Genomic DNA, 24,565 nt, shown 5'->3' with positions numbered 1-24,565 from the left:
ACAACCCTTGGGCCCGCTTGGCACAGTGGTAATGCGTCTCACTCGTATGCATCATATCGTGTGTGATGAGAAGATCACTGGTTCGATTCCAGTAGTACGTTTGCCTGAATTGCTCCACTTAATAATTTATACTGACCTGCGTGAAGGTGGGCATACACAAGAAATTGTGATATCTTTTTTGCACGTTTTGTTCCTGATGTTGTGTATCTCGTGCATGTGGCATGGTAGCGCTGTTTGGCTGCTCGACATATCCGAACAGGTTTGACGCCCTATTGAGGAAGGCGAGGAATATCGTTTCACCAGCAACGCTGTAGTGGTATATACCGAATGACTCGACGACCACTAGGTTTTCATGACCAGTTCATGCTCAGGTCAGTGCCATATCAGAAGTATTAATGAAGTATTCTGTCCTGTAAGATTTATATGCTGTGCTGTGTAGAGTGATGACTCTCCATAACGCTGTCAACGTCGAAGATCTAATCACGTAGAATAGTTAAGGAAGTCACGACTTGAAATAAATATACTATCACACAACCCGAGAGCTCAACAATTACAGGATCACAGCACCCTGTAACAATATGCTCACCTCCAAGCAAGCACCGTCTTATGGTCCTCCAACGCCAGCATATATCTTTCGAGGTCACCAAGCAGCTATACATGCTCTTCATTTCTTCGCATCAAATCGCTATTTTATCTCAGGGGACAGCGACGGCTGGATTGTTGTTTGGCGCCTCATCACTAAGAGACCAGCCGCAGTATGGAAAGCACATGATGGGGGTGTGATGGGCATCAAGGACTGGCAAGGTTCGAGTATCATCACGCATGGTAGAGACCATAAACTACGAGTCTGGCGGGTACGAGATGAAGATCTTGAGTCATTGAGCACAAGACTTCCTGTTGATGGTGCAGCTGCAGAAGAGAACAAGCAACCTTGGCTGGTACATTCTATAGACGTCAATGCACTCAACTTCTGTGCTTTTGCTATCTGCCCGGATATAGATCGAACGAAACAAGCGGGAAGCGAGACGGAATTCCCGCCGTTGCTTCTGGCCGCACCAAACGGACTGGACAATGGTGGCGTGGATGTCTTCCAGTTTCCAACCGAACAGCGAGTCTCAAAGCTACAGTCAGAAAAGAAGGTCAATACAGGCATGGTCATGTCGTTAAGACTGTTCAACAGCACGCGATTAGGCAGACTAATGCTTGTGGTGGGATACGAAGATGGACAGGTGGCAGCCTACACGAGGAAGAACCAGAATGTCATGCCGGCGTGGATCTGGGAAAGACTCATGATCAGCCGACCTCACAAGCAGCCTGTTCTTTCGCTCGACGTAAGTCCTGAACACGATTGGTTCATAACCTCTTCAGCAGATGCGACGATCGTAAAGTACTCGATACCTAGTCAACCTACCCAAGCGGACCAAGCAGAAAAGACAAACGACACTAAACATGCTGGTCAGCAGGATCTGAAGATCAGGTCTGATGGGCGAGTATTCGCAACAGCTGGCTGGGATAAGCACATCAGGATCTACTCTGCTAAGACATTGAAAGAGCTCGCTGTTTTACAATGGCACAAGGAGGGGTGTTATGCTATTGGCTTTGCGGTCGTCAATACTTCACACACATCCAGTGAAGATCGACCTTGCGCGGTTGTTCAGCTCAATGCTATGGAAAGAATCAAACAAGAACGGGAAGACAAGATACACAACACTCACTGGCTAGTAGCTGGATCAAAGGACGGCAAGATCTCGTTGTGGGACATTTATTGAGCCTGACTTGACTCTAGTATCACGTTGTCAATTAGACGAACAGCTATCTGTTGGCGCTCTTCTTCAGTTTGTGGGTCTGACACAGGATGTACTTTTATGGCTGCACTCAAGATCGCGCCTTCTGACGGGTCAACCTCCGCCTCATCGTCGATAGTTGTCATGTCGTCAGTCTTCGTCAGAACGATGTAATCAATCTCAATCTTTCCAGCTCCCAAATAAGCACCATCTTTCTTCTGCAAGACCTCGTCGAAGATCTGAAAGGCTGTGCGTCGAATTTCACCTGCTGACAGCTCGCCCATATTGTAGATGGATCGAGCACTCAGAAGTGCTCTGGACAGCACCGAGACATCGTTTCGCCTTCTCTTACCAAGAAACACGTTTCGACTGCTCATAGCCAGACCATCTGATTCACGAATTGTGGGAATGACCCTGACCTCTGTTGGAATATGAAAGTCCTTGACCATCCTCTTGATCAGCACGGACTGCTGTATATCTTTCTGACCGAAATACACTCGGTCGGGCTGCACAACGTTGAACAGCTTGGTGCATACGGTTGCCACACCGCGGAAGAAGACCGGACGACTCGAACCCTCGAGCCACTTCCCAATCGGTGTGATCGTCACAAAGGAGCCTTCCCCATCGATCTCGGAAGTCGGTGGTAGAGTTGGATACATCACACGGGTTGTCGGAGCGAAAATGCCAACTATTTCTCCAGTCGTCCCTTTTCCCCTCTGTTGGTCGAAGTCTTTCCTCAACCTTTGTAATTTGTCCATGTCGGCCACCCATGTCTTCGGGTACTTGTCCAGGTCTTCATTTACACCAAATTGCGTGGGGTTGACATATATTGAGACGAAGACGTCAGAGTTCTCTCTTAGAGCATGTCGAACGAGTTCTAGGTGGCCTTCGTGCAGAGCACCCATGGTTGGTACGAAGCCGACCTCTTTTCCTTCACGAAACATACGGCGACGGACTGTGCGAAGCGAAGGGACATCTCTGTAGACAGGAAAGGGCTTAGGGTTGTCTTTTCCTCCGTTCAGGACAGCTACGTAGGATCGCAGAAAATGTCGAGTGATCTGCCTTGTGGTTTTTCCCTGCGCAATTCGACATGCTCGCGGTCCCCATGGTCTCGTGCAAGGTAGCATCTCGTAACTGTTTCAAGTACGTGTTTACCTCGTTCTGTGGTAAGTTGAGATCGTGGTTATTTCCGAGAAGAGGCCGGCTATGACACCGCCAGAAAGAGGTATCATAGCTGGCTTACAACAACCACATCGCGATGGCTGCCTCGTGCGTATTTCTTATGCTCGATTCTGCTGCGAAGTGCTGAGCATCTCGACTTGCTCGGTACAAACCAAACACGCTTCGGCTCGTGGTCGGTGGAGCTGCGACGACCAATCGGGGTAGACTTTCTCGTTCGGAGAAAAAGTTCTTGCCCGCAAAGACATGAAAACACTGATGAGAACTGCACAAGGAAATCGTATAGTCAGTCATGGCTGACGACGGCTTTTCACTGAATTTCGCGGTAGGGGACACCGTCGCATCAAACAAGACCCCGAAGTTCAAAGGTGGCTCGTGGAAGGAAAGGTCACGACTGACCAAAGCCGCAAGAAATGCACAAGACAAGCGACTAAGTGGTCAAGAGACTTCAGGACGAGTGAAAGCTTTCGAAAGAGCATATAGAGGAAAGGCACATCCACAAGCTCAGTCTGACTCTCACCACGACAACACTCAACCCTCGGGACAACCACCAGCAAAACGACAGAAGCATGATCACGACAATGATGGGAAAAGCGAGCGCCCACGAAGACCGAGAGACAGACCAGCACATCTGAGAGATGCGAATTTCCATGGCATACCAGGCCAACGAGAAGTCATCTCTTCCCTGTTCAGCTTCAATCCTGAAGCGAAAACCCAGGAGCTGGAACAAACACAACAGGCCGAGGAGCAAGAACCTGTCAAACCCACGAATGCGCCACTTCCCGATGGCATCGATACCTTTACGTCCCTCGGCCTCAGCGATTCTACTGCAGCATATCTGCTCACGAAGATGAACCACAAGAACCCTACTGCGATTCAGAGAGCGTCTGTATCGCAATTGACGAAGGAGGATGCAGACGTCTTCATACAGTCCGAAACAGGTTCGGGGAAAACTTTGGCGTATCTACTGCCGATCGTGCAGAGACTGATCACGATAGCTGAGCGGCAAAAGGTTGAGAAAGATGAGGTGAAGGAACAAGGACTAGGCAGAGATTCTGGTTTGTTCGCAATTGTGCTTGCACCAACACGAGAACTTTGCAAGCAGATTTCAGTTGTGCTGGAGAAACTACTCGGATGCGCACACTATATCGTGGCTGGCACGGTGACTGGCGGCGAGAGGAAAAAGAGCGAGAAGGCACGCTTGAGAAAGGGCTTGAATATTCTCGTGGCAACTCCTGGTCGGCTTGTAGACCATTTGGAGAATACAGAAGTTTTGGATGTCAGCAGAGTTCGATATCTGGTTCTTGATGAGGGCGATCGGCTTATGGATTTGGGCTTTGAGGAGGATATCACAAAAATCGTCAAGGCTCTGGATGGCAAGAAGAGAAAGCATGCTGATGTACCCGGTCTACCTGAACGGCGCGTTACAATTCTATGCTCAGCCACTCTCAAATCGACTGTACAGAAACTAGGGGATATCAGTTTGAAAGATGCGGTACTAGTAAGAGGTGAGAAGGACGATGAGAGCGAGGAAAGAGATAGCAGCAACGAGAATGCTTTCCTAGCCCCTGCCCAGCTGAAGCAGTCGTACATCGTCTGTCCTGCGAAACTGCGCCTGGTCACGCTTGTCGCGTTACTGAAGCGGACTTTTGCAAGAAAAGGCAGTGTCATGAAGGCAATCGTGTTCTTCTCCTGCGCCGACTCTGTCGATTTCCATCACAAGATGCTGGCACGACCTGCAGAGTCCACCTCCGAGGAAGCTGAGGCGAAGGGAATACCCGATGCAACACCAGACGCTGCTCTGCTGGATGCAGTCGCGCCATCACCACTCCTATCAAGCCCAGTAAATGCACTTGATGTGTACAAGATCCACGGTTCCCTACCTCAACAGACTCGAACAGCAATCATCAAATCTTTCGGAAAGTCCACCTCAGCATCCTTGCTCTTAGCGACCGATGTCGCATCGAGAGGTCTAGATTTGCCAAACCTCGATCTTGTTATTGAGTGCGATCCTGCTTTCTCAAAAGAAGATCACCTTCACCGAATTGGCAGAACCGCGCGTCTCGGTAGAGATGGTCGAGCAATCATCTTCCTCCTTCCTGGTACTGAGGAAGGTTACATCGATGTACTCAAAGAGTCATACAAGGTCAACGCCGAAACAAGCGCAACAAACGTCACAGCACAATCAGCAAGCGACATTTTGAAGAAAGGGTTTGGCCCAAGTACCGGTCTTGTAGGCTCTAAGGAACAGGGAACTGACCACGAGACTCTCGCAACAAACTTCCAGCTAGACATTGAGCGCTATGTCCTTGCAAACCCACAGATCAAGGAGATGGCAAAGAATGCATTTCAGAGCCACATCAGGGCATACGCAACTCACATTGCGTCCGAACGGAAATACTTTGATATCAAAGAGCTACACCTGGGACATTTGGCCAAGAGCTTTGGGCTCCGCGATCCACCTGGGAAAGTCAACGTCCAGGGCCTGCGAGGCAAGAGCTCAAGACCTAAAGCCAATGAGGGTCGCAAACGGACTGCTACTACTGATTCTCCAATACGTGAGAAGAGACGGGCTCGCGAAGTGGACAGTGACGATGAGATTCAGGCTATGAGCAAGCAGGCGAAGAGTGCGGCCAATATTGATGAGGTTGGCGATGCGGAGGCTGCCGCGCAGAAGATGAGGTCTTTGGTTAGGAACAAGGGGAAGATGATGGGTGGTGGTGCTGATGAGTTCAATCTGGGTTAATGGCAATAATGGGCTGGCATGCTATCAACTGTCCATCGGACAGTATCCACGCTCGAGTAAGTACTGTCAAGACTTCGGTATCGCAATTAGAAAATGGTGCATCCTGATGAGACTCTTTGAATGTTGAGAGTGCTTGCCCGTGCTGATTACTTCAAGTTGTTTGAAGTCTGACCGAAAGACACCCACGCTCCAGGGACGACCTAGGCGCTAGAGTGCTTGTGGAAACGCCTCAAGCGCCTATAAGACTAGAGCTCCTGCCTCTGACGTCAACTTTGTTTTACCACTCAATACAGGACCATGCTTCTGGCTCGAGCACCTATTCTTCAGCTCCTCCCAGTAGCATACAGATTCCCATATGGCCTATGCTACTATTCGACCATGACACCAAAACCCAAATCCAACAAACCCTCCCTGACCATCCCCCACCCACCACTCGGCACACCCGCTCTCCACGACCCCGACCTCAACTACTCCTACGAAATCGCACGCGGAGAAATGGGGGTCCTCTCCTTCGAACCCTACAAATCTCTTATCCTCCCCTACTGGGCATTTCGCACCGTCCCAATCGCGCAAAACTCCGCAGAAGTCCTCTGGGCCATCTTTGAGAGTTATGTTGAGCGCGAGGATTTTGTAGGCGCAGACATGACGAGGAAGTATATCCAGATGGGGATGACGAGGGCGAAGAGATATGCGAATCATAAGGGTGGGAAGAAGTATGGACGGGATGGGAAGCAGCTTGCGAAGTGGACGGAGGAGGAGGAGGATGTGGATGGGAAGAGGAGGGAGAAGGAGGAGGCGTCGGGGTTGTTTAAAGGGTATTGGAGGCGGTGTACGTCGTGTGAGAGGTATGTCGAGTTGAAGAAGAGGTGGCAGGATGAGAAGAAGGAGTTTGTGAAGAGCGGGAGTAAGAGTGAGGGCTGATGTTCTTCTGCTTTGCGAGAGTTTGCGATCATGCTGGCTTATGGATTGCCTCTGCGAATGCGATCCATTCTTCGACGCCTTTGACCATGGTGTCATCGGCAGGTGGTAGCTGGTCATGCCCCCATACAATCATCTTGTCAAAATTTGAGACCTGCTCGATAACTTTGATTGGCACTGGCAGTTCTGGCTCTTCATCATCCTCGTCCTCATCCTGCACCGCTGGACTCGTTGGTTCAATTATGGTCTTAGCGCTCGTTCTCAGCACAAGACCTGTATATTTCTCAGGCATATTGATCACTCTTCCACGCAAGCGACGACCTCGAAAGTACGCAGTCTCCGTGCCATCGGTTTCGCTGCGCGGTTGCCAGTATCGTTTCGTCACTTTGCTGGTGCCGGTGTGGTTGATGCGGCAAGGAACAATATTGACAATTGAATTGTCGCTCGAAGACGATTTCGACATCGCTAGCATATTCTCTGCGGCTGTGAGATACCGATTTATTGCTGTGGTGGAAAAGATGTGGTTCGTAATCTTTACATTCGAGAAGCGCATGTGGAGCAGAGCATTGAAAGGGACGCGTTCAGGAACGCGTCTCGTGTTTCGCGAATTTCTTGGCGAATAGGATGCATCAGTGAGCCTTTTGAGGCCCACAACCACTTACTCCAGTACAATAACTGAGTCGGTGGATGGGATACTCATCAAAGTGAACAGCTCGTGCCTCAGGATATTTCACAACTACTGAACGAGGGGATAATTGTACCCGTCTTGCGGCGACGGAAGCTCATATGTACAGCACCTGCGATAAAGGATGTGTTGTAGGTATGTTTGTCTACTCATATCAGTTTGAATGGTCAGCAAGTTGCATACCTTTGTAAGTCGATAAGCAGCTAGAGAACTTGAACAACAACTTCGCAACGATCTTCCTCGCAAAGCAGGTACAGTGTGCTGTGGTACCACTTAGCTTCAACCTGACATCGGCAAAAAAGATATCCATCCTTTCATCAAACAGAGACTCTACTGAGACTATGATGCACTGACCGACAACATAAGTTCGATGCGGATGTTTGTCTGCAATTACAAACGTATCCCTTCGTCCTAACATGTCTGCCTGTCCTCAAAACGATTCTTAACAAGCCTCCTCTTAAGTCACATATCTTAGTTCATACCATGTTTCCCATACGCCGTGCTTGAACGCTCACAATGATTCACAAAAGCTTGCGCAGGTCACGTCTTTGCCTCCAGTACCCTGTAGGTCACGCTTTCTTCACTCCCTTCGGCCTCTTCACCTCAAAAGCGTCTTTATCCCTCTTGAACAGTAACATGCACGCTCGTGCATCTTCCAAACTGCTATGCTCGCCACTCTGTATCTCCAGCCCAAGCAGCTGACTCGCAAGCAGACTCAACTTCGGTGTCCCACCTGAAATCTTCTTGTAGGGCGCATGCCGACTTGTATCGCGTATATCTCGGACTGGGTGGTCCAGTAGCAAGACCTTGAAATCGTGTTTCAAGGCATGTCCGACCACGACCCGGTCTTTTAAGATGGATGCGACATCGCGTTGCACCTCTTCGAAAGTCCGCGCTGTATTGGGATTGAGGTGGGAAGGTTTTATGCCCGAAACGTGGGTGCGGTAGTCCATCACGACCTCTTTAGGCTGAACGTAGGAATCGTAGACTTGCTCGCCATTGAAGTTGACGATACTGACGCGGGCGAGAGCGGATTCTTGACCGTTTGGACCGACACCCACCATTTCGCAGTCTAGAGCGATGTATTTGCCTATGTTTACTGTAGAGGAGAGACCGGCGTTGATTGTCGTCTCAACTTGAAACTTCTGCTCAATTTGTGTGTCCATGACAGCTTTGGATCGGGATTGCTTGTAGGTGCTGGGCTTGTATCTCTTTCGTGGGGGTGGTGCTGCTGCTGCCGTTGTGGCAGATGGGGGATGTTTGCGCTTTAATGTGGCATTACTGCTGTCTTTCGGGGCTTGAGCTTGCTTTTCTGTCACTAGAATGGCTTGAAGCTTTTTCCAATTCGAGGAGACATCCTTAAATTCCATACCTAGTCAAGCGCTCGAGAATTGATACTGCAAAGACAGGTCCGTTGCAGTTTCCGAAAGTTGCAAAGCGTCAGAAATTCCTTATCGATAAATTGAGGGCCCACTTGTGCAAAGATACAGAACTGGTATTGCGATCGGCTCTCCTGAATGTCGCTTCCTTGTACTTGCAGCACCCTCAGCCTGATTCTGCTCGTCTTAGTCATGATGCCTTTTCACTCTGAGCCTACAATGGTGGCTTTTATCATGCACTCAGCTATAAGCATGCTCAAATCCTCTTCTGTAGGAAGTCATGAATACTGATGCTTTGGCGGAGCCCCACCAATTGTGCCCTCCTTGCAGACAATTTTGCACGACTTCGGTCATTTTACGGAACATACCACGTTACCATGCAATCCGCAGGCAAGAGTTGAACGACGGCAGAGAACCGACAATTAGACCCAAAAGCGTGGAGAGATTTGACATCCACGAATACTCTTCGTTTCAACAATGCGCCATAAAGGGGTTGTGTCATTTATGCTCAATATTTTGGAGCGAGCTGGCTCGTGAGGCTGGACCAAATACTCTCGTCAGAATTGGAGTCCACGGCTCGGGCAATCCAGTGTTGACTGGCGTTCTGACCAGCGGAGGCAGGAACTCTGGAAGTTATGGCATTTTGACATTCAATTTCGGTACCGAGAACTGTCGAACAGATATCATGTTGCTATCAGCCCTTGGTAAGCATTACTACTATCTGTAACGACAACACCATGTTCACGTCTAGAAGTTCCTGAAACCGCACCACTAGAGGCTCAATACGGTGCACAGCTAGCTTGGTCTACTGGATCTCGCGCCACCATCGCTCTTGCACAAGAATGGCTTCGCAGTTGCCTCCTAAGTCACGTAGCATGCGTCGATCAGAAGAAAACCACTGCGTTCACTCGGAAGTTGCCGAGTAGGCTGATTAAGCTGGGGTCTGATGAGCCTTACATTGTCAATACCTCTGATCTTGCTTACGATACTGCCTATTTGACTCTGAGCCACATGTGGGAAGATGCACAATTTCTGATGCTACTCTCTGCGAACATTGACCAGCTGCGCGTTGCGATTCCAAGCGAGGGGCTTAGCCAGACGCACCGAGATGCCTTGTCGATTACGCGCAGTTTGGGCTACGACTATATCTGGATCGACTCACTATGCATTATCCAAGATTCGAGCTCCGATTGGAGGTCTCAAGCCGCCCTCATGGCTTCTGTCTATGGCAATTCATCCTGCACTATCGCAGCTGCAAGCGGAACTGGTGAAGGCTGCTTCATCATTCGCAATCCCCTCATGCAGCGAGCATGCCGTCTAACCGAAGGCATCTCGACCCAAGACTCCGGCGTTTACGCTCATCCATACCATTCGTCAAGGTGGGGTGATTACTCGAACCGCTATTACATCAACAATCCTATCTTGAAACGTGCTTGGATCCAGCAAGAGCGCATACTGTCACCTCGCATTCTCTACTTCGGCAGTGAAGAGCTTCACTGGGAATGTTGCTCACTCCAAGCCTCCGAGTCGTGGCCCGGCGGCCAGCCCAATCCCGAACACGGTCATGACTATGTGTACCCTCTCAAAGCTGCATTTGCGACTCAGCTGAAACCATATCGGGATTGGGACTTTGATGATTACCACGCCTTCATTTACGAGCTGTGGCACTATGGGATCTTCGAAGCATACACTCGGGCGGAATTGACATACGAGAAAGACAGACTTGTGGCATTGGCAGGTATTGCTGAAGTGATCCAACACAAAACAGGAATGACATACGCGGCTGGGTTATGGAGAGAGCTCATGCCTGCAGAGCTTTTGTGGATGAATGGCGAAGCACCAAAACCAGGCCAAACCCATCTCACAGATATGCCATGGCAAGCGCCGAGTTGGTCTTGGACTAGCAGCACAGGATACAAGAGACATGACGTGGGCGCTTTCTGGAAAGTGCTCCGGACCGATGACATGATCTATGTATCTCGTATCCTGGCATGCGTCGTAAATCCTCTCGTGAACGAAGATCAAGTGCTTGGCGAAGTTGTTGGAGGAACCATCACTGTCACAGGCTTTCTCGTCAGATTGCCAAGGACGGGTGTGATCGATGATCGTGGTGCACGTGGGCACGTCAGATTTGACATCGACGTTTCAAAATTCGATGAGCTGTTCCACCTTTGCCTCCTTCGATTCAGAGACGGTGAGGGTCGCGCGGCGAACGAGGGGTTGATTCTGACCAGGATGGAAGGTCAAGGTCAGTCAGCGGAAGGTGAAGAGTACTATGTACGTGTGGGCGTGTTCGTCGGTTCGTACCTGCTCGAGTCAGGCTGCGTATTCGATGGTCTTGAAGAGGTTTGTGTCAACATACACTAGTGGTACTGACTCTGTCAATACATGCTCGCCACAGATCATTGTATACTGACTCCATGCCTTGCCCAAGAACCCAGGTAGCCTTGCTCAGACACTTTATACACTGGTAACCCATATCGATGATACCGGTCAGCAGAAGGACACGCATGAAGTCTAATTCGACAATAAAATCGTTCTTGTTGCAGTATTGCAAGGTTTCGGAGTATGAGCATTTCTGTACACTTTGTAAAACGAATATAAGGGCCAACTGCTTTCCCACGTAGCATTCGATTCTTCACACCTTTAGTCCTTAACCTTGGCAACACTCTCTCTGATCCAGTCAGCTGTATCCTCGGGCACAGTCACAGCAGGGAAATGCAAACAATTCAACCTCTTCGTGTTGACTTCCAACCCAGCAGCCCTAGCCATTTCAAAGTTCTGTTTCCAAGCGCCATCTTCATGCTCCACTCCTGGGTTCAAGCCACCCACCGTCCAAAAGATAGGTCTTTGCTGCAGATTCTTCGGATCGCTTGCTAGTTCGTTCGATCCAAGCTCGACAGAATTGATATAGCCCTTCACCCAAGTCACATAGTTCTTCGCCAAGCGTGCGTGATAGTCGCTGCCCAGACCATCCCACTTCTTTCTGCCGTCGTTGATGTCCTGCTCGACGAAAGCATTGGCGAAGAAATTTTCACAGGCAGCTGTGATCTCGTGGTCGGCCATGCTCAGCATGTCTACCAGTACAGGAAAAGTGCCGAATGGGATTTCATGCACGATGCCACATTTTGTGCGATGCGGATAAAGGGCGCAGAGGCCCAGGACTGCGCTGCCACCAGATGAGCAGCCGAAGAAGCTGGTACGACGGATCTCGAGCTTATCTAGGAGGCCGATGATCTGCTTGGCTAGCAGGGGTGGGCGTACGTTGCTTTGAGCTTCGGCTGATGCACTCGTTCGTGAGAAGCCCGGCATGTCGAAGGTTAGGACATGGTAGGGACCAGTGCTAGCAAGAAGGTGTGCGACCTTGGTGAGGTTTCGGCAGTCACCCTCGCCGGATGGGATGAGGACGACATACTCTGGGACTGTTTCGGTGGTGGTACTGGGTGAGAAGGCTTCTACGTGCCACGAGATACCATCTGCAGTATCTACACGTTGTGATCTGCCTACCCCGGACATGGCAGATGTCGAGAAGAGAAGCAGTATGCCTGAGGGAAGGTTGTAACTCACTGGATGATTATGTACTTGTTTTCAGATAGTACTCAGACAACAGATGGGTTGACTGTCCTCACCACCGTCAAGTATTTGTCGAAAACACTTCCTTGCTGTCCATGCTGACCTGCCACGTATGCAGCTAGCTACAGTACTAGTTGAACTTTGTAAATACTGCAAATGACAAGAAGTCTCTCGTGGTGAAGTGTCAATAACTGCAGACAGAGGCACACTGCGAAAGAGTGGCTGCACTGGATGGTTCGTCTGCAGTCTAGCGAATGCGGGGCCAAGCGTATCAGCCTAGGCTGTGCTCACGGCCAATAAGTGAAGAGAAGGTGGTGACTGCCTATTGAAAACTGCGAGACCCTTGCTCCGCCGTAGTCGTATCGATAAACCCTTCGACTATCGAAACCAAATGCGGCTAGACACTTTGCGCTCGACTGTACTAGTGCCTCCCGAGAATCGAGTTCGCCGCAGACTGAACTTGATGGCAGCTCGGTAGTAGGAGCAACACTTGTCGCAAAGGCGCAGTCGATGAGCAAGGAAGTAGAAACCTCTGAGTGTCCAACTAAGGACATATGTGGGCGTGGTTAGAGCCGCACGACGTTTATTGGAAACGAGTCAACAAGAAAATCGAGATGCATTCGCATTTACATACCAAGGACAATGTTGGTAGGTTCTGACCATCTACCCACAACGCAGATGCAGGTGGCGTGCGCATCTATTGTCCGAGCAGATACCTTTCAGGTTCGATTGCTTCCGGCACTGACTCGCAATAGGCTGCGAAGAGATCATGAATGCTCTAGATGAGTGTCATGCTCGCGGTTTCCTCTACAAAGCAGTTGGTGGTTGTAACGAGATCAAAAGAGAAGTGAACAGGTGTCTTTCAGGAGAAAGGACGAAGAAGAGTGGCAGAAATAGAGAAACAGGCCTCCAGCGGCGGCAGAGGATCGAAGCTGTGTGGGCGAAAATGGACGATGGCGATTACTCCGCACTGGAAGAGTTCACCGGAAAGAAGCATGTTGAGAACAAATGAGGTACAAGAGCTGCGTCCTCTATGTTGACAGTATATTTGTGCTGGTTCGTTGCAGGTGCAATGGAGTCAATTGCTCCTGCTAAGTCGAAGCAGTCCGTTTTAGCGATAGTCCGCTATGGTTCCTGCGATGACGGATTAAGAGGAGATAACTTGCAACAACAATGTATAATCACGCGGCTCCAGCACTTCCTCGACAGCAACAAGCTATCGTGTATCTGACCCAGTTCTTAAGCTGTGAGTTGACCACGAATGGACAAAGCAAGGACGATCGTTCCTGAACAGTTACTGAAGCATGTCTTGGCACTCCGCTGCATGCGGCGGCTTCTTGCAGCTACCTACAGTAAATAGCGTAAGCGGCGTCTTTGATCTTGCGACAACAGCAAGACCATGCATTTCCTCGAGCCTCAATAGCTACAATTGAATATAATCGGAAAGAAACCTCCCCATGATTCCGTGGCATATGGGTCAACATTTGTCACCAAACACTGTGTGACTTAAGCACGGTCCGAATGCCTCGACTCGCTCCTCTTCAGTATGAGCAGATCGAGCAATCCCAACATTACTAGTGCCAAAGATGTAGCAACAGATAGTAGACAACCTAATAGCGGACCTACTACAACCAGTACTGATGAATTTGGTCTCCCACATCGCCTGTCGCACCGTCCCGCCTCCTCCCATGGTAGCAACGATGCCGGTTCCGACTTTTTTCACGATGCGAACGACGGAAATCAGAAAACAGCTGAGGGAAGTCACCAGGAGACGAACGGTATATTTATAGAGGCCACTTCGATTGCTACAATGGAGAAGGTTCCTGGCAGTGAGTCAGACTCTGCAAAAGAAGTACCTGGGACAGATGAACGGCCCTCAGTCCACCCGACAGAGGATTCGAACAGAAAGAGTGGAGCGGGTGAACAAGCAACAGACGGTGGTGATGCCTCATCGAGAGGACACACCAGCTCGTCGTCCACCGCTCCTGACTCACCCACCAGCCGCGTTTCTCCAACCGCCCGTAGAGCGATCATGAATTCGCCCATCATGAAGAAGTCGGATCGTGCCAGCCAGCCAGTCATATCTGAATGGTCACATCAAAAGCTGGGAAGTAGCAAGGAAGCTGAACAGGAAGAGGAGGAAGTAAAGTGGCAAGCTATGCGTGCCCTGGATGAATTCGATATCTACGATGATGACGGGAGACTGGTTGCGAAAGGTGCTAAGGAAGACGACGAGGATGAACCAGCGTATGGGAAACTTGGCGGTGCTGGCAAAGGTTATACGAGACTTCTGCATGACGACGATGCAGATTCCCATAACAGTTTCGAGGAGGATACAGACTATCTGTTCAAGGGCAACCGAACAAACAACCTTGACGACGAAGAGCTCGAAGAGGATCCTCGCGACATGATGCAACAGCTGGAAGCTACTAAAGATCTCCTTACCGAGGGCCAACGTATAGCCTATGTTGGTGTCGTTAGACTCATGATCTACAAAATGCAGAAAGCCCTTGAGGACATGGAGAGGACCAGAAAAACCAAAAAGGAGACGGTCAAGGCTCTCGAGAGCATGGAGATCTGGGGTCAGCAAATGATGGTCCGCTTATACGCTCACATGAACATAGATATTGCTGAGCAGGTCATGATAGAGCAGTTGGCCGAGCACGGTGTAGAACCTGCCGATCTTGCGCCCTCCTTGATGCAGAACGCTCGTGTCAAGAATCCTCTGGCTGAGACTCAGAGCTCTCAGACCCCTTCGCAAACCGATCACGTTTCTGTGTCTAACAAGCCTGCTGCTGACGTTGAAGACCTGCAGGAAGCGAAAACAGCTGAAGAGGTGCCTGAGGTCCATGGAATCGAAGACGCTCCCAAAGAAGGCCAGATCGATCTTGACATTCGTTGGACGATCCTGTGTGATCTCTTCCTCATTCTCCTGGCTGATAGCATCTACGATGCTCGTTCACGCAGACTGCTTGAGCGCGTTGCTAGTACCATGGATATCAGCTGGGTGCAGATCTGTCGTTTCGAGAAACGTGTCATAGATCAGCTTGAAATGGAGGAAGCTGCAAAAGAAAAATGGGACGAGTCCGAACATATGGAAACGAGGAGGAAGCAGGCTTTGACCAGAAGATATGTCATGATGGGCTTGGCTACTGTTGGTGGTGGTCTAGTCATTGGCCTTTCAGCAGGTCTTCTTGCTCCTGTCATTGGTGCTGGTCTAGCTGCTGGCTTCACGACAATTGGCGTCACCGGTACTGCTGGTTTTCTGGGAGGAGTCGGCGGCGCTGCACTCGTTACTTCTGTTGCAACAACCGCAGGAGGCACCATTGCTGTGAGAGCGGCACATCGAAGGACCGGTCATGTGAGAACATTCGAATTCAGACCTCTTCACAATAACAAGAGACTCAACCTCATTTTGACCGTGTCAGGATGGATGACTGGCAAAGTGGATGATGTCCGCTTGCCTTTCAGTAGTGTCGATCCCATCATGGGTGATATCTATTCGTTGCACTGGGAGCCAGAGATGCTTCGGTCCATGGGCGATACAATCAATATTCTTGCTACTGAAGCCTTGACACAATCTATTCAGCAAGTCCTGGGAAGTACGATTCTGGTCGCACTCATGGCCGCAATGCAGCTGCCAGTAGTATTAACAAAGCTTTCATATTTGATTGACAATCCTTGGAGTGTCTCTCTAGATCGAGCGCACGCTGCAGGTCTGATCTTGGCAGATTCTCTTATAGCGAGGCATCTTGGACAGAGACCGATCACACTCACCGGCTTCTCCTTGGGAGCACGAGTTATTTTCTCCTGTCTGAAAGAACTTTCCAACCGAAATGCATATGGTATTGTTCAAAACGTCTATTTGTTCGGCTCTCCGATCGTCGCCAACAAGGACGAGTACCTGAGAGCACGATCCGTGATCGCAGGTCGCTTTGTGAATGCATATGCAAAGAATGACTGGATCTTGGGCTACCTTTTCAGGGCCACTTCAGGTGGTATCATGAAGGTGGCAGGACTTGCCCCGGTGGAAAATGTACCTGGACTTGAAAACCACGACGTGACCGAACTGGTTAATGGCCACATGGCATATCGAAAAGCAATGCCCAAGCTTCTAAGAAAGTTCAACTGGGAGGTCACCAGTGACGAGTTTACCGAGATCGAAGATCCAGACCCTGAGAACCATGAACAACGGCAACGTGAGCTAATAGCAGAAATTGACGAAGCTCGAAAGAAGGCTGAGCAAAAACCAGAGAAGAGACGCTTTGGACTTTTCAAGCGTGGCAAATTGGCCGAAAAGAAGCCATGGGAGATGTATGATGCCAAATCGCCAATGCATAGTAAATCATCAAGCATCGACCAAAATGTCACCGAAGAAAACATGTGGGGTGAAGGCAAAGTCCTCTTCGACATCGACGCTATTCGCAAAGAGCTTGCGGGTGAGCAAATTGAAGTCAGAGAACTTGATAGTAATCAGCCTCCAATTCAGATAACCACAATCAAGAATGGCGAAAAGGTCATTGAGTCGCTACGACTACCTCCAGGCATCAGTATGAACGAAGCAAAGAAGATGAAACTACCGCCACGACCAGATGAGATCGATGACGAGTCACTACCTCCTACAGCCGCCAACGGGTTTTTACAAAGGGCGACTTCCGCCTCAGCCACACCAACAACAACAATAACAGAGACGAAGGACAAAAGGAAGTCGTTAGCACCCTCGCCATTACCACCGGCAGCGGAATACGAAGGCGCAGACTTCATGCCCAAGGAGATTGAGAGTACATTACCACCACTGCAACTCACGCCTAACCCACAACTGAACTCTTCGCCTACTCCCAGACCAGGGCTGAAGTCTCATACAACAACACCGCTACCTGATAAGGCTGGGTGGGCAGATGTTGACTATGACACGAGCAAAACATCCAGGGGAAGTCGCACCCCTGTCGGACTTGGGCTCGCAGCAGCTGGAGGCGCAGGAGCAGGCGCAGGTGTTGCTGCGGTGGCACTTGCATCGCCTGTAGAAGCACTGGATCTGGAGCACAATGCTTGGGGCGACGACGCCAATGGAGATATAAGTTTGACGTTTGCGTGATAGGTCGTTGTCATTATTTGCAAATTGTGGTTTATTTGCATTCGCTGGTTCAGGTTTCAACAGGTTGCAGAATTTCGAATAAGTCGCATAGCGACGGCGTCGTCTGAATCCACTCGTACGCCCAACGCCAAAGTTGGAAGCTACATGAAATCCATCAGTGTCAATGTATAAAATATAGGACTTGGTTCGTAATTATCAAAGTGCTAACCAATGCATTGTTATGGCCATATTAGCCAGTCATAGCTAAACCAGTTGCTCAGCCAGAGCTCTAACACCTTCTAACGTTTTGAAGTGCTACTCTTACATGGGTCTGTTGCCTCAATCCTAACACCGTTACTCCTAACCGATCCAATGACAGACAAAAAGTAGAACAATCGTAAAAACCACTCCAAAAACTAAAAGTGAAAGTTCATGATCCAGAAAAGACCAGAGGCCGTCCTACGCCCCAGTCAATTTCGCCCGCTCCATCAAAGTTGAGAGTCCATTAACGTCAAGTCCTGTGTTGTGTTCCGGCTCAGCTATACCGCACGATGTGCTGGTGCTGTTGTTGCTAATTATGGTTGGACTGCCGGTCTCGCTGGTAGTCGTACTGTTGCTTTGTGTCTTATGATATGAAGCGTTCACCACTGCGTCTGCAGTCCATGAACGGTCCAACTGTGGTTTGGGCTTCTGAATTATGGCGGAAGATGGTCCCTTTAGGCCTGATGAGTGCTTGTGGTCTCTGATTTTCTGCTTCACGATCTCAAGCATGCTTTCAAGATCCGCTTCGACCCCTTCAAGATCGATGTCGTCTGGCGTTTCCTCCAGTCTCTTCTTGTAAGCTCTAAGAAATGCTGAGATCTGCTCGGTCGTCATCTCTGTGGACGCAAGATCTCCGGCTGGTGTAACCTTGCTTAGTCTTTGCTCTGTTACTCGAGCCTTTGAACGTAAATCGGTAGGCACAGAGGGCGGGCGTCTCAGTCTTGCATTATTTGTTTTTGGGAGTTGTCTAAGCTGAGGCACTGTTGGTGAGAGTGCTGGAGACGGCGATGCACTTAACCACTCCGATTGTCTTGTGAAGAAATCTTTAGTCACCTCGCCCCTAATCGTCGGCTTCTTCTGTCGCTTAGTAGCGTATGCAGGTGGTGAAGGGGATCTTCGCTCTGCTTTAGTTTTATCGTCAGCGGAAGCCCGCCGTTGTAACAAAGGCGTGGTATTCTCGTCTATTCTGTCAACGTTGATGGACGGAGCCAGCGATAGCTTGGAGTTCTTTTTCTTGAGCCGCGAAACAGAGGAGTTTGCTGTTAGATGTGGCTTTGGCGAGATATGGCTCATGAAGTCAGCAACGTCGGCCTTGGTCAACACCTTCCTCAAAGGAGGCAAGGCCACCGAACTGTTCTTTGTTGGAGTTTGCTCCGTGGTGTCAGCAAGACTAGCCTGCTCTTGCGTAGGCATAGCTGGTGACGTAGTACATAGCCGCCATTTCATGATAGTCGTGTCGTAACCTGCAGAGACAAAGGTTCGCATGTTCAGAGAGGTTGTTTCAAAATCAGCTTCAAGCAGAGCGATGTCAGACACGCCTTGAGTATGCGCCGATTCCTTTGTGAGAAATACCTGCTTCTGCAAATCATACACCCTGACTGACTTGTCGGTGGATGAACAACCAATCAGCAGATTCCGCGCACTGCTTGGTTCGCAATCTTGAACTACCTGGATCGAGTTAAGTACAGCATGATCGTCTGAGTCTGCGTCTGCAACTTTAAAAGTATCTACCACAGCACCGATGACAAAGTCGGCCTTGATGATGCTTCGGTCCAGGGTTGACACATACACAATATTGTCCTTGTTCGGCATTAGGCATATAGAAAGAGGAGATGCTTTGATTGTAATAATCCGTGTTTGTAAAAAGGCAATAAGCATATTATCGCCATGTGTACGCACGACCTTCTCACGCACCACGATAGTACGATCAGCCGAAGACGATAACAGTATATTGCCATCAGAGCTGAATAGCACTTGATTTACTGCTGCTATATGGTCGTCAGTTGTCTGAAGTAGCTCAAGATTTGAATCTGAAAGTGTGAATACCTGCACCATACGATCGCGGCTGCATGTTGCCACGAACGACGATGCGCGGTCGAGGCAAATATCGCTCACTTCAGCACTGTGCGCACGGGCTGTCTGCAAGAGCTTCCATTGTGTGCATCCTATAAGTTTCAGCACTCCGAAGCGATCTCCAGACAGGAAGCTGTTTCTTCCGGAGTATCGTAGCACATTCAGCTCATTGCTAGCGGTCTCTTGAGGGTTTGAATCGTCGTCAAGCTGGATCCGTTCGATACGTAGCAAGTCACCATCAGAATCCCAAAATCTGATTTCACCCGATTTTGACCAGGTGAAAAAGGCACCCAAGCCGCTACTTAAGTTCAGAGCTTGTACCCCTTGCACAGGCTCATTGTGCGAGGCGAGTGGCCTATGAATCAAAGGATCCTGGTTTGACTGAACGGTTTCAGCCAATGAGATCAGCAGATTCGATTCGGAGTCAACACAAATGTTGTGCTTGACAAGACAGGAGATGGCGACGATCTGGGGGTGAGTCGGTTGACTAGAGCTCCGAGACTGATGCAGGCGTGGGCGTGTGGGCGCAAGAGATTCTGGTTCAGAGTGGACCGTAGCTGGTTTGCCCTCCATGGTCATCTGATCTCCCTGCAGGAGGGTTTCGTGTAGAGCGCTACCTCCACCTGCCCACACCAGACGTCGCGAATCTTCCCGTACGCCAACGACGCCTCTTAAACAGTAATCGTGACTTAGGGGCTGTAAGTCTGCAGGGTTTTTGCTCACGTCAACCAAATACAGTGAGCGGGTATTCGTGCCAATGACCGCAAGACGATCGTTTATGGCAACCACACAGGTGAATGTCATATTGGCGAGGTCGCCCAGCACACAGTTCCGCCCAATCAATGGGACTGGCCCAGTAGTTGAAGATGGTTCTACCGTGTCCCGAGGACGAGGAGTTTTCTGAGACGAGAGTCTCTGGGTGTCTGGCGGTTGCCAAACCTTCACGTGGCGGGTACCGACAGTGACAAGAAAATGACCACACCAAGCCATATGAGAGATAGTCGTAGTGCATTTATTGGTAGCACGAAGTTTGACAGCGCCAGAGCCTGAGTGAACAGACCATATGAAGAGAAAGCCGTCGTTAGATTCACCTAAGGTGGCTAGGAAACGGGAATCCGGACTGAAGGCGACACTTCTGACACCCATTGTATGCTCAGTAATGAGGGAGAGGGGTAATTCGCTCCCTGCATCCTTGCTTGTGGAAAATATCAGCACTCTTGGGTTGTAGCCGGTTTCGCCAACCGCCAACAGCTTGCCATCTGGACTCAATGAGACGGAAGTGATAGTTTTGATCCGTTCGCGGGCGGTCCATGTTCTCAAATTGTCGTCTTCAAGCACTGTACGCCTAGGTATTGTGTCCTCCTGTTCCTTCCTTGAGTTTACCAATGCCCGACGCTTTCGAGTCGGTGTGGAATTGGGTGTCGTAGTATAATACGTGCTGACTGGGTTCAGAGGAAGGACGGCAGGTCTGGCACGGTAGTAGCGTCTTGTGATGGTGTTGGGCTCATCGATGGTGGCCAGAACGGCTACAGAGCCAGCACAATAGGCAAATGTGTTTGGGTTTGCGCATGACAGGCCGTTTGGGTCTTTGGTCGTGGTACCAATGACATGTTCTAGCTGTAGATTGACTGAGATTGGTTGCGCCTTGGTCGAGAGGTTGGCTGGTCTTGCGGAAGAATTGACAATACCTTGGATACCTCTCAGGTTGGTGGGTGTATGGCCGCGACTGCGTAGATTGTACGCGTGCGATGCCATGCTTGAGCAAATGCAGTACCCATCTGTGCTGTTATGTAAGGTAATGGATATTTCACCTTTGCTGCAACAACATGAAGAAAGCCATCCCAGATATTGTATGTTTATAATCAACGCGCCTGGTTTTCGTGTAAGTTTAGATGCTCACAAACAAGTAATTAAGCCAGCCGGTAAGAGATGTTATGCGGGCCGTAACTTCTCTTCGCCAGCTCCACGCTTGCATGGGTTATGTTTGTTTTACTATCTTTGGTCAAGTCTCATGCAAGACAACTCGCAACCAGGCGTAATCAATCTTCAAGGCATGTTCGCCGTCCAGTGAGGAGATAGCGGCCGACAGTAGCTGTCCCAATCTGAGTGTACTTCTTGTATAGAAGATCAGAGCATGAGACAGAAATCCTGCACGGCATTGCGCTGATAGAGTACTAAAAGTGTACCAGATGTCTGACTATCGTTGCTTTTCTGTGCAACCGACCGCTTTATACACAGATATCGCAAACGTGACATTACACCTCGCTGCATGTGTCCACCAAAGGCCAATTCATTGCCATACTTGAAGGAAGCTATCCTCACGTACGAACAATTGCGAATGCGAGCAATGCTCATAGACTTGCACCAGAACAGTTTAATTGCCTGAGGCATTAGCTCGATAGTAAGCAATCACATGCTAGACACGAATTTTGTGACTTGATGCCTCAGGCAATATGACTAAGGCTTGCAACACTATACTACATCGTTCGGCGTGAGTACTGTAAGGACCGCCTCTGTGGCAACTTTCGCACCCGTCTGAGTCAAGAATAACTACTACTCCGTACAGCTATCTGGTTGCCAGGATCTTCCCTCCTGCGCATGGTCAAATTCAGCTACCAGGCACCTCACAACTTTCTGCTAAGACTGTCAAAGATGCATGAGTACGTATCACCAGCGCACGCAAGACATTCTAGTTGGTATGCGACACGTGCCAGGGAGGCATAGCATTTAAGGAGCAGCGTGCGAGCTATCTCATCTTCAAGACTTGTCGCAGAGATAGGCGCCAATACCTCGCTAGTGTCGGACCCAGGACCTCAATTAAGATAGTGCGTCGTTCGTGTTCGTATTCGCGAAGCAAGGATCCTGCAGGTCTGATAGACTTGTATTACCCTGCAGAAACGAGGAATATACTGCCAAAGAGCCCAATCCGATCCCATCACTGACACCGTATGGTCAGGCCTATCATTGCAACACACTTCCCGGTCAACGTGCTGAGACAATTGGTATGTATCATTGATTCCATTTTCGTGAAGATGCAGAGCATGCCTTCATCAAATTTACAAGACAATAACAATTCAAGACTACAATGAGTCCTCGAAGCAATTCAACTCAAACTCCGGATCCGTGTCGATCGGTCCCTTATCGTAGTAGGCATCGATCGCGGAATATATCATGGCAGTCGAGGAAAACGCGTCGAAGTCGTCGAATGTGCTGGACGTTGTGACTTTGCGGGTAGAAGAGTCCTGGCATCGTCGAATTGTGTTGAGCTCTGCTGCGAGATCTGCTACTCGTGCATTGAGTCGGGACACCTCGTCAACTTGTTTGCTATATGATTGGAGTAAATCTTGGTGTTTCTCGTGTAAATCTTCCAGTTGGTACTCAAGACCTTTGACATGTTTCTCCTTTCGTTCGCGAAACGCTCTTTGAGACGCTCGGTTTTGTGCTCTCCTCCTCTGCTAGGTAGTCAGTGACAATTCTGCGAGCTGTTAGCCTAATGCTTACCGAACCCATATTGGTGGTTGCTTCCCTTTCGCCACTCTTTGGTTTGCCAGTTCGTTTTCTTCTTCGGTCTTTCTCTTCGAATGTACTTGAGGTGGCCTCCGCTGGGACTTTGTCCGACCTCCATGTGGGGTGGCAGTTGGCTGGTATAGCATTGTACTGGTAAATGTCGTAAGGTATGAAAGTGCCACACATCATTTGGTTGATATGCTTGTATTGGTCAGCCATTTGTTACATATGGCAGATGGGACTTACAGGTGAAGCTGGATTGGAAAACTCCGAACTACTATCAAAGCATTGTCCATTTGAGAAAATCGTGTTGCTCGAGGAAGTTGAGGGCGAGCTCGCGTGTGAATCGAAGTCCACGCTGGTCATGGCTGAGAATCCTACAGTAACTCTAATTGCTGTTGCCTCAAGAAGTGCTTGATGTGACGGTGAGGCGAGCGTGCTGATCTCTCTACACGAAAGTCGTCGTATTTTCTGACTGGAACAGTCTTTGGTAGAGGTACGATATTCGTGCAGAAGGCTGAAACGCCATGGAGATCGTGTGGTGTTATAGATATTGTTACCCGTGGTGGACTTAACAATCTGCTTTACAAGTCGGAACGTTAAGGCTAGATTTGGTTTTAGACGCTATCCACAAGTGTTGCCAGTATATAGGTAGGCCTTCGACCGACCAGGTGGAGTATTGTCGTCGAACACAAGTCTTTGCTCGCCCAAGCTGTACATGCTTCGAGTCTGAAGAGTCATTCTCAACCACTAGATCAGATAAAGGCGGCTACCACAAGCAGGCTAGCGAGAAGAGAATACGGATTCAAGTGCAGACTGTGGCTTTTTGAGCGACGCCAAAGATCCTAGGCCAGCAAGAACTGACGGTCAAGGTAACATTACCGTGACAGAGTAGGACTTCGCGCATTCAACGTCCAACCACATCTGAACGCCGGAAGATGCTTCGACATTCGGTAGCAGTGGAACTTCTCGGACGAGTGCTTACCTTATACACTTTCTGCTTACCGACGAAGCATGGGAGGCAGGGATCCAGGATTGAAAAGCCCCAGACCCACAAACTACTACAGGCCGGCACCTCTCGGACAGATACTTTACCGAGGATATACGGAGTCCTCGTGCACCTTCCATGAGTGGAAAGTCGTGGCTAATGCTTGAGGCTGGTATGTAAGTAGAAAAGCAGCGTTAAAAACCCGCGTTGCTTGCGTTGCATCGACCTGACAAGCCGGGCGAGTGATCCCATCTAAAGACGTTGCATTTGTGCATGCACTGCTTCATGTACCGTTTTTTTCGCAAAGACTGAGCGAATATGTCAATGTTTTCTGTTGTATACGTGAAGAATTCCTGTCTTTGGTATTATCGTGGGTCGGGTAGGACAGCTCCTCATGACAGGCTGAAATTGACGAGCAATCTAATATTCGATTAACACTCGCTGACACCACGCAAAGTTGATACGGTCCAGAGGTATAGATACTCGAAGCAACGCCGCACACTAATTGTCGAGTACGTACTCCTAGTAGTCGCATGGGTTTCGCTACTCGTAGGTAATTTGAGATAACACAGACTCGAATGAACACACTCTCCTCGGAGAACCTACCAGTTTTGTCA

At 49.5% G+C, this 24,565-nt stretch overlaps 12 protein-coding genes and 1 non-coding gene across 13 annotated transcripts; 7 read left to right on the top strand and 6 right to left on the bottom strand.

The window, feature by feature from the left end:
* Nucleotides 1–11: 11 nt before the first annotated feature.
* Nucleotides 12–101, top strand: LTR64_003394. Its single transcript has one exon. It is a non-coding gene; the product is annotated as a tRNA-Thr (tRNA).
* Nucleotides 102–578: 477 nt separating this feature from the next.
* asa1 (Astra associated protein 1 Asa1) lies at nucleotides 579–1,769 on the top strand (the record flags this gene model as incomplete). The annotated part of the gene is made up of 1 exon (XM_064897751.1): nucleotides 579–1,769. One exon carries the CDS (start codon nucleotides 579–581, stop codon nucleotides 1,767–1,769), a length of 1,191 nt encoding a protein of 396 aa, XP_064756701.1.
* Nucleotides 1,770–1,812: 43 nt separating this feature from the next.
* pan6 (pantoate-beta-alanine ligase) lies at nucleotides 1,813–2,689 on the bottom strand (the record flags this gene model as incomplete). The annotated part of the gene is given in 2 exon segments (XM_064897750.1): nucleotides 1,813–1,845; nucleotides 1,862–2,689. The coding sequence occupies 2 exon segments, from the start codon at nucleotides 2,687–2,689 to the stop codon at nucleotides 1,813–1,815; spliced, it is 861 nt and encodes a 286-aa protein (XP_064756700.1).
* Nucleotides 2,690–3,255: 566 nt separating this feature from the next.
* Nucleotides 3,256–5,709, top strand: DBP7 (ATP-dependent RNA helicase dbp7; the record flags this gene model as incomplete). The annotated part of the gene is made up of 1 exon (XM_064897749.1): nucleotides 3,256–5,709. One exon carries the CDS (start codon nucleotides 3,256–3,258, stop codon nucleotides 5,707–5,709), a length of 2,454 nt encoding a protein of 817 aa, XP_064756699.1.
* Nucleotides 5,710–6,087: 378 nt separating this feature from the next.
* Nucleotides 6,088–6,630, top strand: LTR64_003390 (uncharacterized protein; the record flags this gene model as incomplete). Its single annotated transcript, XM_064897748.1, has 1 exon — nucleotides 6,088–6,630. One exon carries the CDS (start codon nucleotides 6,088–6,090, stop codon nucleotides 6,628–6,630), a length of 543 nt encoding a protein of 180 aa, XP_064756698.1.
* Nucleotides 6,631–6,658: 28 nt separating this feature from the next.
* LTR64_003389 (uncharacterized protein) lies at nucleotides 6,659–7,090 on the bottom strand (the record flags this gene model as incomplete). The annotated part of the gene is given in 2 exon segments (XM_064897747.1): nucleotides 6,659–6,739; nucleotides 6,758–7,090. 2 exon segments carry the CDS (start codon nucleotides 7,088–7,090, stop codon nucleotides 6,659–6,661), a joined length of 414 nt encoding a protein of 137 aa, XP_064756697.1.
* Nucleotides 7,091–7,881: 791 nt separating this feature from the next.
* REX4 (3'-5' exonuclease) lies at nucleotides 7,882–8,682 on the bottom strand (the record flags this gene model as incomplete). Its single annotated transcript, XM_064897746.1, has 1 exon — nucleotides 7,882–8,682. One exon carries the CDS (start codon nucleotides 8,680–8,682, stop codon nucleotides 7,882–7,884), a length of 801 nt encoding a protein of 266 aa, XP_064756696.1.
* Nucleotides 8,683–9,376: 694 nt separating this feature from the next.
* LTR64_003387 (uncharacterized protein) lies at nucleotides 9,377–11,058 on the top strand (the record flags this gene model as incomplete). Its single annotated transcript, XM_064897745.1, has 2 exons — nucleotides 9,377–9,395; nucleotides 9,443–11,058. 2 exons carry the CDS (start codon nucleotides 9,377–9,379, stop codon nucleotides 11,056–11,058), a joined length of 1,635 nt encoding a protein of 544 aa, XP_064756695.1.
* A 279-nt stretch (nucleotides 11,059–11,337) lies between these two features.
* LTR64_003386 (uncharacterized protein) lies at nucleotides 11,338–12,207 on the bottom strand (the record flags this gene model as incomplete). Its single annotated transcript, XM_064897744.1, has 1 exon — nucleotides 11,338–12,207. The coding sequence occupies one exon, from the start codon at nucleotides 12,205–12,207 to the stop codon at nucleotides 11,338–11,340; it is 870 nt and encodes a 289-aa protein (XP_064756694.1).
* Nucleotides 12,208–12,878: 671 nt separating this feature from the next.
* On the top strand, nucleotides 12,879–13,276 carry LTR64_003385 (uncharacterized protein; the record flags this gene model as incomplete). Its single annotated transcript, XM_064897743.1, has 2 exons — nucleotides 12,879–12,912; nucleotides 13,020–13,276. 2 exons carry the CDS (start codon nucleotides 12,879–12,881, stop codon nucleotides 13,274–13,276), a joined length of 291 nt encoding a protein of 96 aa, XP_064756693.1.
* A 534-nt stretch (nucleotides 13,277–13,810) lies between these two features.
* Nucleotides 13,811–17,359, top strand: LTR64_003384 (uncharacterized protein; the record flags this gene model as incomplete). The annotated part of the gene is made up of 1 exon (XM_064897742.1): nucleotides 13,811–17,359. The coding sequence occupies one exon, from the start codon at nucleotides 13,811–13,813 to the stop codon at nucleotides 17,357–17,359; it is 3,549 nt and encodes a 1,182-aa protein (XP_064756692.1).
* A 438-nt stretch (nucleotides 17,360–17,797) lies between these two features.
* On the bottom strand, nucleotides 17,798–21,208 carry LTR64_003383 (uncharacterized protein; the record flags this gene model as incomplete). The annotated part of the gene is made up of 1 exon (XM_064897741.1): nucleotides 17,798–21,208. One exon carries the CDS (start codon nucleotides 21,206–21,208, stop codon nucleotides 17,798–17,800), a length of 3,411 nt encoding a protein of 1,136 aa, XP_064756691.1.
* A 1,325-nt stretch (nucleotides 21,209–22,533) lies between these two features.
* On the bottom strand, nucleotides 22,534–22,963 carry LTR64_003382 (uncharacterized protein; the record flags this gene model as incomplete). Its single annotated transcript, XM_064897740.1, has 2 exons — nucleotides 22,534–22,905; nucleotides 22,955–22,963. The coding sequence occupies 2 exons, from the start codon at nucleotides 22,961–22,963 to the stop codon at nucleotides 22,534–22,536; spliced, it is 381 nt and encodes a 126-aa protein (XP_064756690.1).
* Between the last annotated feature and the right edge of the window lie 1,602 nt (nucleotides 22,964–24,565).

The sequence above is a fragment of the Lithohypha guttulata genome (genome assembly GCF_036872675.1).
Source record: "Lithohypha guttulata strain CCFEE 5908 chromosome Unknown scaffold_2, whole genome shotgun sequence".
NCBI lineage: Eukaryota > Fungi > Ascomycota > Eurotiomycetes > Chaetothyriales > Trichomeriaceae > Lithohypha > Lithohypha guttulata.
This window is presented reverse-complemented; position numbering and strand designations above follow the sequence as displayed.